Source organism: Micromys minutus (genome assembly GCF_963924665.1).
Source record: "Micromys minutus genome assembly, chromosome: 9".
In the NCBI taxonomy this organism is placed as follows: Eukaryota; Metazoa; Chordata; class Mammalia; order Rodentia; family Muridae; genus Micromys; species Micromys minutus.
In genome coordinates this window covers 67,645,527-67,663,942 of record NC_137978.1, presented here as the reverse complement: position 1 = coordinate 67,663,942, position 18,416 = coordinate 67,645,527, and the positions used below count along the sequence as shown (strand labels likewise).

The 18,416-nt window shown below is 45.0% G+C and overlaps 1 protein-coding gene across 1 annotated transcript; it reads right to left on the bottom strand.

The window, feature by feature from the left end:
* Positions 1-13,102: 13,102 nt before the first annotated feature.
* RNF223 (ring finger protein 223) lies at positions 13,103-17,150 on the bottom strand. The gene is made up of 2 exons (XM_080921027.1): positions 15,705-17,150; positions 13,103-14,186 (listed from the first exon to the last, which is right to left on the bottom strand). Exon 2 carries the CDS (start codon positions 14,175-14,177, stop codon positions 13,416-13,418), a length of 762 nt encoding a protein of 253 aa, XP_080777153.1. The 5' UTR covers positions 14,178-14,186; positions 15,705-17,150; the 3' UTR covers positions 13,103-13,415.
* Positions 17,151-18,416: the final 1,266 nt, after the last annotated feature.

Below are 18,416 nucleotides of genomic sequence, written 5' to 3'. Positions count from 1 at the left end.
GTGTGTGTGTGTGTGCATGTACAAATATGAATATAAGGAAGGGAGTTAGTGTTGCATTGAGGATTAAACAACGCAAATGGGGGAGTGCCCTTGTGGAAATAAATGAACTAGAATAGTAGCCAGGCAGCCCTTTATCTGGCTCAGATGTATATGGTGGGAGACATTAACTAGGAAGCCTGAGAAGGAAATTCTGATCACTGGCACCTCCAAAAATATAAAAGCAGAAAGTCTTCAAGATATTCAAGCTCCCCCTAAAAGCAGGAAGGAAAAAAAGAGGTTGTACAGTTGGCTCAGTGGCTCCTTGAACTCATGACTTAAATTTAAAATTATGCTATTCTGATTTTGTGTTAATAAAGTCTGGCTTAGTGTTTTATTGCTGTGAAAAGATACCATGACCACAGTATCTTAGGGTTTCTATTGCTATGAAGAGACAGACACCATGATCACACAGTTCTTATAAAGGAAAACATTTCATGGGGCTGGCTTCTAGTTTCAGAATCCATTATTGTCATAGCAGGAAGCATGGTAGCATGCAAACAGACATGGGTACTGGAGGAGGAGCTAAGAGTTTTACATCTTGATCCACAGGCAGCAGAAAGTCAATCATACTAGGTCTGGCTTGAGTATTTGAGACTTCAAAGCCTGCCTCCAATGACACACACCTTCAACAAATCCACATCTACTCCAGCAAGGCTATATCGCCCAATAGTGCCACACTATGGGCCTATGGGGGCCATTTTTACCCATTCTACATTCCACTCCTTGGCCCCCATAGGCATATAGCCATCTCATAATGCAACAGGCATTTAGTCCAACTTCAAAAGTCCCCAGTTTATCACAGTGTCAGCACTGTTTAAAAATTTAAAGTCTCTTGAGAGTCCTGCAATCTTTTTACTGTAATTCTCTATAAAACAAATCAAAATGAAAAAAATCAGATCACATACTTCCAGCATATATATTACTATTCTAAAAGAGAGCATAGGGAATAAATACCAAAGCAAGACCAAAAACCAGGGGCAAACTGCATTTGACATCACATGTCTGACGTTAAAGTGATCTTCAGATCTCTGTCTCCTTTTATCGTTGTTGATTACAACCCTCTTTTTTCTCTCGGGCTGGTCACTCCCACTCCATTAGCAGCTTTCCTTAGCAGGTATCCCTCAGTTGTAGCATCTCCAACACTTTGGGATATTTGGGGCAATCTAGGCTTCACATTCACAGCTTCATACAATGGCCTCTCTACACCTCCAGGCATGGACACCTCTGACAAATACATACCTAGCCTTAATGGTTTTCCTTAGCCATAGGGGGAGATGCTATAACCCCTTTCTTCTGTACTTGACTCTAAAGTCTGAATTATATGGCAAATTCTGCTGTTTTCTGGGCCTGGAACATGGCCCCCTTGTTCAAATAACAGCAGTTTTTAATGGTTTCCTTTATTACCTCTAAGCTTGGCCATTCTGGAACTCCCTCTATAGACCCATGCCCTGAGGTCACTACTCCCTTTATTTTATCTAACATCAGACTTTTCTTTAATTTGTTTATCTCCTTGAACACAGGACTTAGCTCCATTCCACTTCTGGTGCCCCTTTTCTCCTTGAACTGTACATTTTGTAGTTTTTCTTTCTCGGCTTGCTCCTTTCATTATAGATCTTTATAAGAGTGAACACTAAGAGCCACATGACAGAGTCAGTACTAGGTGATTTGAAATTTCCTCTGCTAGTGCCAATTCAAAACTCTTCAATTTAGCCCCTGGCCGACTTTGGACAAGGGCAAAAAGCAGCCACATACAAACATTCTCTGAAACCTCTTGATCCAGTCCCCCACAGTTCAAATCACCCTCAGCACTGCTGTCTTCTATGCTCCTACAAGTATTGCCCATTAAGCTCCACTTAAGGCATTCAACTGCTTTATTAACTCAAAGTCCATATTCAAAAAAAAAAAAAAAAAAAATACCCATAGGCCTATTACTGCAAAGTTCCAGTCTCTGTTAGTTAGGGTTTCTATTGCTATGAAAAAAAACACCATGTTACAGCAACTCTTACAAAGGAAAACATTTAGTTGAGACCATTATGGCGGAAAGCATGATGGTATGCAAGTAGACAGGGTGCTGAAGAAGGAGCTGAGAGTTACATATCTTAATAGGAAACATGAAGAGATGGTCACACTAGGCCTGGCTTGAGTGTGTGAGACCTCAAAGCCTGTCCCCAGTGACACGCCTTCTTTAACATGGTCATACCTCCTAATGATAACACTCTCTATGGGCCTGTAGGGGCCATTTTTACTCAAACCACCATATTTGGCAACTTGTTTGGGTTTTGAGGAGTATGGTGGTGCATAGGTGCTGGAGAAGGAACTGAAAGTTCTACATCTGTACTCACAAACATTAGGAAGAGAAAGACACTAGGCTTGGCTTAGGATATTGAAACCTAAAAGCCAGGGATATACTTCCCGTTTCTAGTATGGCTTAGCCCATAACACACCTTTAAACCCTCTAGCTGGAATACAGACATACCCTTACTACCAAAACAACACCTTTAGTCCCAAACAACACCTTTAGTCCCAAACAACAAAGGTAAAGTTAGTTTGTAGAAGGAAGCACCCATGTTTAAAATAAATGAATAATTAAGTGGCAGACAAAGTGATAAATCAGAGAAAGATCAGAATAAGATATGCCCAACTCTCATTAGAATAGAGAAAACAAGGAAGCTACTTAGCAGTGCAGGGAGAGGAGGCAGTTATACCAGAAGAGTTTTACAGAAATAGGTTGAAGAGATAAAAAGCTAGGGCCAGAGAATTAGGACAAATTGCTATGGTTAGTTTGAGGTCAAGCAGAACAATTCAGGAGAGGCAGAGAGAAAGGCAAATTGAATCAGTCAGTTTGGAGAGGAGTTTGAGCCAGAACAGCCGAATTGAATCAGCTAGTAAGAATTAAGAAGGGGTGAGCTTATTCAACAGTAAGTCTCTGAGGCTGAAAATATTCAAGCCCTAGATAAGATTTGCAGAGGCTAGAAGCTTCCAGGACTAGGCCTAGTTTAGCCAACTGAGGCAGTAAACTTTGGAGACAGATACATCACAGGCAAATAAAAGCAACTTTTACAAGCAGTAGCTTGGGCCTCAGACATCAACATGGTCTCTAGCAGCAGTCCAGGCATCCACATGAAAACCAGACTCAACTCAGCATGGAACAACATAGATCACAAATATCAATATGGCCTCTACTGGGCCACATGGACCACAGAGGTCTTTCAAGGAGACCTAGTCCAGAACATGAGCCATTCTTCATCTTAGACATCCTGTCTCATCCTGAGAGCCAGTGTGACTGATAGTGTCTGAATCTGCCCAAGGCTACTACTCTCCACCCTGCTGGCCCTACTTGGTAACAACTTGTTCTCTTGTCCACTACAACCCTGTCTCATGTTACATCTCTACTTCCATCCCTCTCTACCATGTTTGCATCTTTCCCATTCCTCCATCACACATTTGTTCATCTTAATGGCACTGGGAACAGCAGCGTGTCATACAGGATTTTTTTCCCCAAGCATTCTTCTTTTAAAGATTAATTTTATATGTATGAGTACACTGTTGCTGATACACCAGAAGAGGGCATCAGATCCCACTACAAATAGTAACATTTTTAACTAGCTCACTGGTAAATTGAGATGTTTGTACTTCTGTTTGAGAACCAGTGTTCCTTCAGTAGTATCAATTATGATTCCAGTAACTGTTAGAACAGTGGCAATTATAAACCTATAATCCTATAAGCCAATGGCTCTCAACCTGTGAGATGGCTCAGCAATTAAGAGCATTGGCTGTTCTTCCAGAGGTCTTGAGTTCAATTCCCAACAACTCTGTATTTTATATTCATTTAACCTTTTATTTTATTTTTTCTTCTTAATGCCATGAGACATGAATGTTTGAGTATTGAGAACAGTCACTGGAAAGGTAAATCTTTTTCATTACTAGGCTGTAAGGGGTTAGTAAAAACAAACTTTAGGTCAGTAACAACAGCATGGTAGTTTTTATTTTGCTTATTCATCAAAACTTGATTGTGAAGTTACCTATCGAAGTAGGAAGCCTATTAATGCTGAGAAAAGACAAGGCTTGACTTTTATATTTGAAACATTTAGAGGCCTTGTTACAATTTGTATTTTCACTGAAAGAAATAAAATGGTATCAATTTATTGTCTTGTCTTTTTATAGCTTATTGTAGAAAATTACCAAATTCCATAAAGGCCTCTGAAGGGTTTTGCCTGTTAGTAGAAGAAGCCCCAAGTGTATCTTAAGTTTTTTAAAAGGTCTATATGAGTTTATTTATAAAACAGAAGATCTTATCTAGAAAACCCTTCTATAAGCAACCTTTCAAGAACTGGGGCTAGAGAGATGGCTCAGCAGTTAAGAGCACTGACTGCTCTTCCAGAGGTCCTGAGTTCAAATTCTAGCAACCACATGGTGACTCATCTGTAATGAGATCTGATGACCTCTTCTGGTGTGTCTAAAGACAGCTACAGTGTACTTATATATAATAAATAAATAAATAAATCTTTTTTTAAAACTTGGTAAATAAAGTAGGAGGAGAGTGGATTTTTAGAAAGATTTGATGATAAAATACAAACTCTTGCAAAGAAAATTAACAGGGAACATCTGAAAAGAAGAAGTACATGTCTTCCTTTTAGAACCATGATTTAAAAAAAAGAGAGAAAAAAAAAGTCCACTCAGACTTTATTCCCTCCCTCTCACCCTCCTGAAGGGGAGAAGAAAGATCATCAATGACAAGAGGCACCTGCACAGAAGCAGAAGCAGCACCTAGAGCCGGCTTCATGCTCAGGAGTGGACACTGCATCTCGTCCTTGTGGTTTCAGGTGCTCTACACAGTCAAAGAAACTTCTCTAGTAATGAACTACAGAAATGATCCCTGTTTTTTGTTTTTTATGAACCAACTGAGGGCTAGGAAGTTATTGAACCTTAGTTTTGAATCTTTTTTTCAAATTTACAAGTCTCAGGTCATTAAGCTTTGAAAGTTTTTAAATTTGTATTACCAGCAGGCAACACACCCATCCTTTGTACACAAAGTGATTACAAAGCCAGAATGTTTGTAAGACAAAAACAAACTTTCTTTTAACTATAGATGGGCTTGCCAGGCAGCCTCTTGGGAGCAGCTGATGGTGAAAGCCTGTTTGCTGCTACTGTAGCGTGGAAGGGCTGCTGAATTGTCTGATGAAGACAGAACATCAGCTATAGAACAACGAGGACCATAGAACAACAGAAACTGTGCATGCATGATATGCAAGGAGATGAAAATTTATAAGCTTACTGTAAAGGAGATTATTTGTAATCTCTGGTCACTCCTGTGAAGTTTGATTTAACCATTTCCTTAAAATGATCTTATTTCACCTATTCTTTGGACTTTAAAAATATTTTGCCAGGCAGTGGTGGCACATGCCTTTAATCCTAGCCCTCAGAACGCAGAGGCAGATGGACCTCTGAGTTCAAGGTCAGCTTGATCTACAGAGCCAGTTCTAGGACAGCCAACGGTACACGAAGAAACCTTGTCTTGAAAAGCCAATAAATAAATAATATTTATTATTTTTTATTTTATTCTTTTTAGTTCAATTTCATTTGAACTAAAGGATTTATGCTTGGTTGTGGGGGGAAGACAGGAAATTTTAATTTTTGTTGAACCTTAGAGGGCAACTTTCTCACAGGGCCTTCAAGCCATCAGCATTCCAAATATTAAAGAACTGTATAGGAATTATTCAGCTTGTTCATGTTTTCATCTTATAGTTCTATTCTGACAGTTCTCAACATCTAATGTTACCTCTTCTGAGAACTATGAATTATGCTTAATAATAATGTGTATACATTGATCTAAATCATCTTTATTCATTTTAACTCCTCTTAACTTCAACATGTGATTAAGAAATTGGGTGTGATGGCACACAACCTTAGCTCCAGCATTTGAGAGGTATCAAGATGTCCATGAATTCAGTTTGGTCTAAATAGGGAGCTCCAGGACACCAAGACTACACAGAGACACTCTGCCTCGAAAAACGAAAACATATGATTAAGTAAAGCGACATGGGGCCTGGAGAGATGGCTCCGTGGTTAAGAGCACTGACTGCTTTTTCAAAGGATACAGGCTTAATTCCCACACCACATGGCAGCTCACAACTGTCTGTAACTCAGGTGTCCAGGGGATTCGACACCCTCACACAGACATACATGCAGTTAAAACACCAATACACATAAAATAAAAATAAGTAGATAAGATTTTAAAAAATAAAGATATAGTGTTTCCAAACACATTGAATTCCCCATGTTCTCAAGTTGTTACCCATTTCAGGTCTCCCCCTCCCTCCCTCCCTCCCTCTCTCCCTCTCTCTCTCTCTCTCTCTCTCTCTCTCTCTCTCTCTCTCTGTGTGTGTGTGTGTGTGTGTGTACCCTGGTAATATATAAAAAGGTTCTTTTCCCTTGATCACTCAGGTTAGCTCAGGTCATCTTGGACCAATGTGGAAAACAAGGATTGTTTGATGCAAGAAGGATTGCTTCTTGCTCCTAGAGTTGTCTGCACCCTCCACCCTAGGAGATTGTAACATCTGTACATCAGACAAGCAGTTAATGTAAGTGAGATGGGAGACACTTTTCTATAGACCCAAGGGAATATCTGAGCTTTTGGGTTGGTGGAAGCTAGTGGTTTGCTAAGTTAATAGATTCTAAGAGGTTTTTATCTATTAGTCAGGAGATTTAAGTTTCTAAAATGAAGTGGGCAGGGAATGTTTATTCCAGAGGACTAGGAGTAGCCCAAGATAAACCAATTAGTTTCTAGGTCTACACCATTCCAATTTCTTTACAAGACTGCAATTCTAATCAGTCGATCAGTCTTTGCAGACACAGCTTCTTTCCAGTTCTTATTCATAAGTAACACTTGTCTTGGCCATTGCTGCAGTCAGTAGCACAGGGCCCTGGAAAGGAGAGCAATGGCAGACAGAGACACAGGACTCTGGTTTCACCTCAGGAATTAACTATTTTTATTTTTCCCATTCCTGTGAAGGGTGTTGTCCATGTTCTTCATGGCTTGTACAGTCTCCCTGCTAGCCTCTTAAGGTATGAAGGAGCTCAATCGGCCTAAGGACCCTAGTGGGAAGGCCTCATGGAGCTTCTGAGAAAAAGTGGAGATGGTTCTACAAGTGTCCATACTGTACTCTTATCCTCTGGGGTTGGGACAGGGGCCTAAAATGTTGAATAAGAGAAGGTGAGGTATCAATGGAGCCATGATGAAGTCTCCATCTGTTCAGACACTACTGTAGCAAAGAATGCCAGCTCCCTTGCTCCTTGTTTCTAGAGACAGCTGGAGACAGCTGTAGAATGTTGGGATAAAGGAAGGTCCAGAGAAATGGGTGATTGCATGTGTATATGTGTTGCTCTGTAGAACATATGGGCAAGCTGTCCCTAGAACAAATTCTTCCATTAATGGCCAGAACTGCAACTTGCAGTTGAAGGTGGTTGTGCAGTATGGCTGAGCACCAGACCCAGGGCTCAGAAGGAACTAAGGTATCATCATCCAGGTGATCCTGTTGGGTAACAGTTATAGGTCAGCATAGTCAGAGTCCCTAAGTTTATGCTGAGAATGAGTAAGTCCTAAGCTGAGTCCACAGTCCAACCCCACTGAATCTGTTGGCTCCCATGTCCCTTAACATATTTAGCACAAGTATGCCTAAGGCTCTTCTCAGTTCACAAAAGCCATATGTGCTGGTTACGTGTGTGTGTGTGTGTGTGTGTGTGTGTGTGTGTGTGTGTGTGTTAGGAGTGGGGCTCAGGGAGGGGGGAGGACAATCAATAGTATTTTGGGAAGAGAGAACAGCAATTGAGAAAATGCTCCTGTAAGTGTTACAGCTTGGAGGAGAAAGGCATCCTGGCAAGAGTCCATTTTCCTTACAGCTCCCCACCAGATTCAGTAAAAGGTAAGTCTGTGGGAGAATGTTCCTGATAATTGATGTGGAAGGACTGTAGATGGTGCTGTTCCTGGACCTGTGATCCTGAGTGACATATGAAAGCAGACTGAGCAAGCCATAGGGAGTAAGCCTCTGAGCAGCACTCCTCCATGGTCTGTGCTTCTGTTCTTACCACCAGGTTTCTGCCTTGACTTCCCTTCATACTTATAGCACCATAATGTAAACTGAGATAAACCCTTTTCTCCCCAGGTTGCTTTTGGTCATGTGTTTGATTGCAGAAATAAGACACCATGTTGTCAGCTTCAAATCCAGGCCTCTCTGATCCTGTACCCTTCCTAACCCAAAACAGCTTTGGTATCGTTTTGTATTCAATGATACCATTTCTTTCCCAGACACAGATTCATTCTGCCTTCAGGTGAGTGGAAGCAGGGGAAATTGTAGTTCTTCAGAAGTCCCTAATGGTGGCTTTTCCCAAAGAGAACTAAGATACCAATCTTTTCCTTCCTTTTCTTCCCTAGTCACCTAAGACACTTGGGGTCTCTGTCCCACCCTAGTATTTCCTTACCTCTTCTAACTCACACGATCACGTCTGGCTCATCTCTAAGTTTGCCCACGAGAGTCCCAGTGATGCATGTGTTTCTCATCCATAAACTCCACAACTGAGCAGGGGCCACTGCTCTGGTACTGTGAAGCACTGGTAGTAGTACTTTTTAAAACAATATTTATTTATTCATTTAATATATCTCTTGTCTTCAGACACTGTCTTTTGTCACCATCAGATCTTATTACAGATGGTTGTGAGCCACCATGTAGTTGCTGGAAATTGAACTCAGGACGTCTGGAAGAGCAGTCAGGTTAAGATGCTCTTAACCGCTGAGCCATCTCTCCAGCCCATGGTAATAGTACTTTAGTGGGCTCCACTATGGCTGGAGAAGTCCAGCTGGAGCCCACTGACATCCATAAGTTTCCTGGATGAGGTGAACCTGGTTCAGAGCAGAGAGCCAGAGTCAGGTATAGTATATCTCAGTTGTGGCCGGGGGATGGGCCACCGGATCCATGTAGGCTCAAGTAGCCAATTGTAACTCTCTTAGGGCAAGTATCAGACATACCAACACCATTGTCGAGATTAATGTTCTGGTTGACTGCATCTACAGACACGTGAGCCCCACAGTGCGCCTCCAACTAATCAGAGGCCTCTTTCCTCTTCCACACTATAAATCCACCTTTAGATTCACCTTTGCCCGTTGGTCCCTCCCCCAAAATGTCACCTTCCTTTCTGGGTTCTGCCTCCTCCCCGACTACTGCACCCCGGACCCTCTGGTCCTCACTTTGGTTCCCACTGATCCGAGGCTCACTACCTAGGCCACGCCCACCTAACCCATCTTGCCTCCCTGAGCTTCTATCCCCCAGCATTGTACTAAGTCATTGAATAAAGTTCTAGTTGGTGCTGAACGGTAATCCCCACCACCGGTAGTAAGGGAGCGGGTCACTGGTTCAGTTTGAGACTAGTGCAGGAAGACGTGCATCCCGACCCTGCAGTTGTCATCCAAGGCCAGGAACTGTGACTGCGTGAACAGGTTGCAAGGGGCAGCACCAGTGCACGTAGGTGGACTGGTACAGGGTCCCTTCCGGGCCCAGCCACAGTTCCTGACCTGAGCAGTACCAGCGAACTCCAGCATCTCTGGAGCCTGGGAAGTCTTAACGGGGTCAGGACTAGGTACTAGAAGAACTTGGAGCTACAGGCAGCGGAACCCCAGGGCACCCCAGGTGCACCAGGGCCTCTCCCAGTGTTTTTTGTTTTACTGACTGACCATGACTGGAGCAATAGAACCAGGAATCTGCTTCTCAGTCTAGATAGGCCTAGGTTCTAGCAATGGAAAGGGCATTTGGAGATCCCTGTGTTCTGTCCTGGTACCTGGTTTCCAGCTGAAATATGGTTGCAGTGTAGCAGCAAGAGATTATGTGTGAACCTGTGCGTGACACCATTCCAGACACTTTGTATGGTTCTATGGTATGAACTTAGCGACAAGGACAGAAACAGTCTGAGACTGACTTGACCTGTTCTTTAGCTCAACTTCCTTGTGCCCTGTCTTAACCTTAACCACTTCAGGGTGGTCTGGGATCTGGTCCTTGTCATTGATGATTCAGCATTGTCTTGGTTACAATGGGTAAGTATTTTGGAATGAAGGCATATGTGATATACTCATGTGACCATATAGGCATTCTCACATGCTTGGCCCTGTCAGTGACATGGGTGTGGCTCCACATATATGCATCACTGTGTGACAGAGTGCAAAGTCACTAGCTCATGAGACACAGAAACCTTTCCCATCACAGCTGGTCTGTGGCTTTGTCCTTCAGGTAAACTCAGTTTGGTGTCTGCTGGCACTGGGACAGAGATGGGGGGGGCTGTCCCCAAAGCTGAACCCAGCTAGTACCTCCTTAAACCTCTTCCCTACCCTAGCCAAAGGCACAGCTAGTTAGAACAGGAAGTATCTGGGCCTTGGAGTCAGAGGTGAGGACCTTGAAACTTGCCCAAGCTGGAAGTAGCCTGGGTTCTTCTGGCCATATTCACCTAGTAGTACAGGATTCCTAGAGCTAGTGGCAGAACCTGTGCCAGGCTGCATCCTGCCTTGCTGCTGGGGTGTCTAGAGTGCCCCCAGCAAACCAATGAGGAGAGGCAAAATGCAGTGTGTAATGGGGATCCTAATCGGTGCTTTCCCAAGTGGTAAACAGCAGAGCCCAGTATGACTGTTGTGGTTCCCTCTCTCCTGAGTACCCAGGCACAGCTGTTGATGGGAGCTGGGAATTGGGGACCTTGATCCACGCTTCCCCTCAGGACATCCATAAGGCAGGCAGGACGGGGAAGGGGGGAAGGCAAAGCCAGGGTCTGGGAAAGAAGAATCTGCCAGCTGGAGCAAATGGCTAGCTGCAGAGTCCAGCAGAGGAGGTTCCTCCCCCTTCACCCAGGTGAAAGGAGCCCCCATAGAAAAAATAATGGGTGTGATCTTGCTGTTGACAGTTTAAAACAAACACAGCTCAATTTGCATGCTTCTTTGTTTAAATGTTTCTTCTCCCTAATAGGAACACTTAAAACAATGTGCCTGCTTTTTAACCTAAAACTGCTCTAAAAATTTTCAATTTGTTTAGAAATTTTTTTGAGCTTCAAAAAAATCATATTGGTTCTGCCTCCCAAAGGTTAAAACAACTACACTAATAACCATTGTTTAATCCTTAATTAATAAAATAATACTATCTACTTAAGGCAGTTTCTTTTTTACAGACAAGCTGTTGCTACCAATCCCAAATACATAATTGCCATAGTATTTTCTTTCTCAACTACTTGAAGCAGATCAGTTCCCAACTCTTCTCTCTGCTTTCCTTAATGTAACAAAAGTGACTTCTGACAAAGGACTAGAGTTCCCTTAACATCCTTGCCTCTTTCCTAGGGTTATAGCAATGAACCACAAATGTGCTACCAATCAAATTGTTACAGGATTAACATGTACTTACTTCTGGTGTAAAAGAATATATATACATACACATACACATACATCACTGCACAGACATCTCCATGCCAGAGTTCAGCACCCCTTTTATGATCATTCCACAAGCTTATCTCTACAAGAAAAAGAAAGACAGCTCTGCTGCTGTAGGCCAGACAGAGACTGTCATTTCCCTTGGACCTACAGGGACCACAGCCACCTTGCTCAGACACACCAGCTGACTGAAGCAGATGATAGCATCCACAGATGACAGCTTTGCGTCCCTTCAACAACAGATGAACTTTTGTTAGTGTCTAGTGACTGCTTAACTTGGGGGGGGGGGACTTGCATGATATTGTTGCTTATACACTCAAAACACTTTGTACAGATTTGATCTCCAAATTTCAATCCAGAGCAATTAAGTTGGTTCAATCATCCTGACCTGACCCTTCACTACCCCTCTGGCTTATGTTGTTTTTTATTCTGATGCTTCCACCCTGCCCCATCCAAAATTTTAACTACAGATAACATGAGACAGTTGCTCCAATGACACCTCTTCTTTATAAAGACAAAGAGGAGGAGTTGTGGGGCAATGGACTGTGCCATCAGACAGAAGAACAGGTAAGGTTGAGTGAGCCCAAACCCCATGAATCTCCAAATTGAGAACAATAGGAGTAGGGCCAAATGTGTATCTAACTCTACCTGCTCTGGAACATTTAACCACAAGACCCCACTGCGATGCAATCAGTCATATATCATAAAAACATGGAATTCTTCATGTTAATGCAGTATCTATAATGAGCCGCCCCTGCCCACCCCCAGCACTCAGCCATTGAGCTTCCCTTCCTAGTCATTCCTTCCCACAAAGGGTATTTAATCCTTGGTCCACCCTGAGTAAGTATGCATTCACATATCCACCATCAAATAAAGCAGTTTGAACAAACAAGGACTGTCTCTTTATCAAGGATCACCTGAGGGGTTGGGGAGAGGCTTCATTATAAAGAGCTCCCAGAGAAGGTCTCTTTTCCAGCCCCTCCAGATTATCAGCACTCAACTCACTTAGAATCAACAGGGTTCTCCCCTGCCCTTGGCTCTGCCTTTCTCTCCCTGCTTGGCATGTGGACATCCTGAGGGGAAGCATGGACCAGGGACTCCCATTCCCAATTCCTAGTAGTCCAACAGATGCACCTGGTTACCCAGGAGACAGGGATCCACAGCAATCACCTCAGATGCCAACTGAGGATCCACATTAAGGACTGCTTTTTGTCTCTCCTGAGCTTAGTGCCAGTGGTGTTCCAGGCACCCAGCGAGGCAAGGCATAGCGTGGTAAAAATGGGTGGTCCTGAGGTGGGGCCCAGGGCTCTGCTTAGTCCTCATGACACTAAACTTTGCTATTTCAGTATCCAGGCTGGCCTGGAGAAGGCTGGGGATCTGCTGGAAGGGTCCTATGGCCTGTAGGACCACTTCTGGTTGCCAGCTTTCTGGTGTTGGGTAGTAGCCAAATCAAGAGTTGTCATTGCCCTTGTGAAGCCAGGCCCCTCCCCTTCCCACTGTGATCCAGTCAGTGGATCCTGAGTGGAGGCTGGGTTGTGGGGATGAGGGGTGGGAGACTTTCTAACAGGACAAATTGAATAATGGAGGACAGAGAGTGGGTACACAAAGAAACACTATTTATACAAAATAATTTATTTTAAAATGTACCATTTATAATGGCCAAGGATAGCTGGCAAGTTCCTGCTGTGGCATGGGCAGAAGGTGTCCTGCCTTCTCATTTTCACTCTTAAAGAACCAGCTGCTCAGCATCCCCAGCAATGTCTTTAGAAAGGAAAGATAGCAAACTCCTGCTGTTTTGGCAATTTGATGTGTTCTGGGATGCCAGACATCGACCAGACATCCCTGGGTTCCTTTCCCCATCTGTATGACAGAGTCCCAGTGCAGTTTCTGGAGCCTTTAGAAGCCTGTAGTTCTTAGAGGCTTTTTAGTTCCCAAGGGAGAGGGCATCAGTAGTGGCAGTGGCAGTTGCAGTGACAGTGGCTGCATGTGGCCGGTTAATGCAACGCAGATTTCCAGTTTTGAGTGCACACTGCACAGGCCAGAGTATCACACAAAATAGCACCAGCAACAGCACAGAAACCAGTGCTACACGACGCCAATCCCCAAAGCGTGCCCAACAGCGAGCCAGACGGCCGGGGTTGGGTGCAGGTTCTTGGATAGGTGCAGGTAAGGTGGGCTCAGGTGGTTTGCTCAGGCCTACATCCACACACACAAAGTCACTGGCATCTTGGCCAGGAGTGGTGGGCAAGGGGCGGCAACACAGTTTAGTGCCCTCAAGCCACACAGGCTCCTCTTTCTGTAGGTGTGCTGGCAACTTGGCCTGTAGCTGACGACTGGTGCGCAGTGCAGGAGCCCCAGCAGCAGGCACAGTTGTGGGCTGTCGGCAGAATGGGCAGGGCACAGCTTCTCTGCCAGGACGGCCTGCAGGTTGGGCTGCTGCCAGCCTAGCCAAGCACTCAAGACAGAAGACATGAGTGCAGGAAAGCTCTTTGGGCGTCTTGAAGATGTTGTCATAGCCTGAGAAGCAGATGGAACACTCCAATGGAGAGGCTACTTTCACTGAGCCAGGAGTACTGGGGGACTTGGGGCTGCCACATGAGCCAGGGGACCTGGGCACTGTGGCTGTGGAGCTGTTCTGGCGGTAGGGTGGCATAGCTGTACGCCACACCCGCTGGTCTGATGACATGATTCTGAACTGTGAAACAGAGACAAGACACTATGAACTGCCTTTTTCCTGAAAAGCCAGCTTGTCACACCCCCCCCCTTTTCCCCAAAATTCCACCCATGTTCAAATTGTAACCTATCCTCTTCTGCTTATTATGAGGTCAAGAGTACCCCAGGCATGGACAGTCCAGACAGATTTCAAGAAAAGAGGCCATGTGCTAAGGGCTGTCAATACTGATGGCTGGACACCTGTTGCCCATCCTTCCCCATGCTAATAACAAGAGTAGCCCACTGCAGCTACTATTTTTGTCTATGCTCTGCAAGGCTGAACTCATGCCATCGAATAATCATAATAGCTCCTCCATTTGGAGAAGTCAGCTCCAAGGTAGAGCGACTTAACTAGGATCTTCTGGATGAGCCAATTGAAAACTGGGTCCCAGGGCTAGAATGATGGCTCAGAGGTTAAGAGCACTGACTGTTCTTCCTGAGGTCCTGAGGTCAATTCCCAGAAACCACATGGTGGCTCACAACCATCTGTAATGAGTTCTGATGCCCTCTTCTGGCCTGCTGGCCTGCAGTTGTACATGCAGGTAGAAGATTCATGTTAAAAAAAAAAAAAAAAAATCTAAAGCTTCCCCAATAAAAAAAAATTAAAAAAGGGGGGGGGTGGTCCCGACAGGCTCATGAGCTACCTGTGGTTCTGGATCATTGCAAGGAGTTTGAACTTGGTCATGTTTGGGTCCCTGATTTGTATGGCATACATCTGAGTTGTCAGCAGCTGTGTAAGGATTCTGGGGTCTTTGGGAGGGCAGTTGGCCCATAAAGCTCCAAGAAATAGGGAGGGCTTCAGTAGAAGCCCAAAAAGCTTTTGAACAGCTGCAGCCTGGAATCTGAGGCCAGCTTGTTTAGTAGGGATAAGACAAGTGCCAGAGGCCAGGGATTAAAATTGCTCTATAACCAGTGCCCAGAGGACATCTCTACCCTGTTCAGCCAGTATCAGTCATACTACTGCCTGTCAAGGAGAAGGTGGGCTGTAAAAGATCCAGACCTTCTTTTTTTTGACCACTCACCTCACTTCTCTGAGAGGAATCCTAGAAACACACTGACCACGTAGTACTGTTTGCTTACCAACACTACTCCCAGCCAGGACTATACCTCAGGAGCCACAGGCATTCTGACCAGGTTAGAATATTCACCACAAAACCCTGAACCTTATATCCCATGGAGCCCAGCAGCTACAGCAGAGATTACCTGTCTCCCAGCCTCACTGGTCAAACCCAAGTAGGTGAGTGAGCAGAATGGCTTAGAGATTGCTGAACCATCACTGGGTCTGTGAATCATCTGACATCACTGTGACATCACGAGAGCCCCAACCTTCTTGCATGAGATGTCACCACTTCCTGGAAGCAGCAGTGGTTTTGGTAAGATCCTCCCCTGACCTGTGCTGCTCATGGGACTGGCTCCTTGGCACCAGACCTCACCTTTCATGAAGGGGCTTCACCCTGAGACTACATAGGTAAAAGGTCAGGACAGGCTGAGTTTGCCTTACCTGGTAGCTTGGGGTCAGCAGTTCCTAGGCATGATCCTCTCGACTGGTCACAGCAAAGCTCCGTGTCTCTAGGTGGACCAGCTCTAGTAGAGCTTGTTCCCACTCCTTCTGGTCCAACTCAGCCTCTGCTCCACCTGGTAGGTGTTCCTCCACAGGCTAGCAGCTGACAGCCTTCCAGTGGCACTGGTCTGGCAGGCACACCTCTTCTGTGTGTATGTGGGAGTGGAGGTATGATGTCCGAGTTCATCCAGGAGGTGGCTGGCTGAGACAGGTTGGAATTCTCAGGCCATGAGTTTTGAAGCAGGTTTATTTATACCCTCCAGGACATGGTGGCTGGGGGTGTGGCCATGAACATCAACGATTGGCTGTCCTCTTCCCTGGCAGACTCAGAATGGGTGGGGAGCCAGGGGAAGGGTTAGAGCCAGGATAGGTCTAGGATCAGCACAGGCCTCTTGTCTTAGGATTTCAGACTAAGAGTAGATGCTCAGGTACTCAAACCCCTCTCCTCTGAAAAGCAAGTGTGTCCACTGGATCCCAAAGTATACTCAGCAGGAACCCTTCACTGAGAGTCTAACACACTTTCAGGTATAGCCCAGTTTGTCCCCTTCTACTCCATCTCTGTGCCCACCAATGTCTTGTTCTTTCTTCTTCCATCTCACCTATATTCTCACGACTGCTTCATAAAAGGCACCATCTGCTGCTTTAGCACCCTGCTGCCTTTGGGGGAACTCCTTGTTCTGAAGTCCAGGAAGTAGGGGTGCAAGATCAGTGCTAGGCAGGTCAGGGCAACAGTCTAGATGCTGGAGTCAGTTAAGAATATTAAGGACCCAGGCTGGTCACAATAGATTGTGGGTACCATTTGTTCTATATCCCAGGAAGGAATTCCCTAGTCTTCAGCTGTGCTTGAAAAGATGAGGTCTCAAGAAGCTTTGACCAGGTGACCCAGAAGAAAATGTTAGTCTAAATGGCTGGTAGCATCTAAGGTTGGGGCAGGGAGTTTCACACTTGAATGGGATGGACTGAGGAGTATGGGCAGTAGCACAAGCAGTCCCCCTAGTCTACTCCAGGCCTATCAGGCTGAGGTATCTTCATCAATCAGACTCAATAACTCTAGCCATTTTGGTCAGTCTGGGTTTTTCCTTATCCCGGAGGTTTAGTTGTTTTCTGACACAGTGAATTGTGGGGTCCTGAGATGGGGGCTCACATAGAAGCTTGTGGGAAGGGTATGTTGCTAGGAGGACCTCATCTTGCTGGGAGGATGGCCTTAGGTACTCAACTACCTGCAGGTACCCAACTTTCAAAGGAGCTAAGAAATGGGTGATTGTGGGAACCTATGGCCAATATCCTATCAGAAGGGGCCTGAGCGCTGGAAGAATAGAGGGTCCTCTGTCTAATTTCACAAGTACTAGGAACTTAATCCCATGAGTACTAAGAACCAAAAATGGGGCCCAGGGAACTAAGGAATTGAGAATAGAGGCCCAGAGGGAAGACGGGTAGGTACCTAAAAATCTAAGGAGGGGGAAGGAGTCTTTTGAGGGGCAGTATTTAGGATTGTAGAGGGCATGAGGGTGCTGAGAAGAGAATGCTGCTGAAGGTCCAGCCCAAGTAATCTGTGTAGAGTATGACTCTCTGTCACATGCTGCCTCTAGGAAGCTGGAGTCCCAGATGTTCTAGGAACAATCTTCAGAAGGCTCCTGGGAATATCCAAGCTCTGAGATCACCAAGGCTACCCAGTGAACAGTCAATATCCTGAGGCAAACATGCTGTGAGGCCTTAGGAATCCATCAGGCCTTTCACAGTCCTAGCCTTCTTCTAGGCCTGACCTCAAGGGGAGTCAGCTTCCAGCTGGCAGAGGGACCAGGAATTGGAGGAGCACAGACCAGTATAGGAAGAGCTCAGACTATATTGTCTAGGGCAGTAAGTGGGGTTCATCTTGACCCTATCCTAAATAGCAGGAAAGTGAAATTGCCAAGCAAGTGAATGTGTGGATGTGTACATCAACAGAGTATTACCATTGAGCATAGATATTCATTTGTGTTAGCATGTGCCCACAAGGCCCTCTTTATTTATTGCCTATTGGCCCTAGAGCCCTAAGGGCTCTGACTGTGAGCCTCCATCCTTGTGTCAACGTGGTCATACCTTCTCAGTAATAACGTCACCCTTACCTGGACTATAGTTCTCACTACTACCAAGGTTATTATGGACCTGGCTACAAGTCCATGGTGGTGCAGTTGGGAGACAAGGTATAGCAAGTAAGTGAGATTATTTAGGACTAAGACTTTTCTTAGCTTTCAGTCTAAACCCACCACTCATCTATCTCTGTCTACCTGGTGCTTGTCATCTCTGATCATTCTGCTATCCCCCAAACAATGGACATAAAAGGTTGATTGCACATTCTCATTTGGTACTGGTTGCCCTATGGCCAGAATTTCTCCTAAGGCATCAGCTGCCAGATGAATAGAAACTAGTTTCCCACAGTGTGTGCTGGGATGGAACAGGTAGACTTTGGGAGGTGCCCCTGGGTTTGATATCCACCCCCACCCCCAGACAGTTTGTGTAACAGTTTTGGCTGTCCTGGAACTCTGTAGAACAGACTAGACTTAAACTCAAAAGATCTGCCTGTTTCTGCCTCCCAGTGCTGGAATTAAAATATTGGGCATGAGCCTCTACACTCAGTATTTTGCTCCATTTTTGGGGGCTCATACTGTTGGG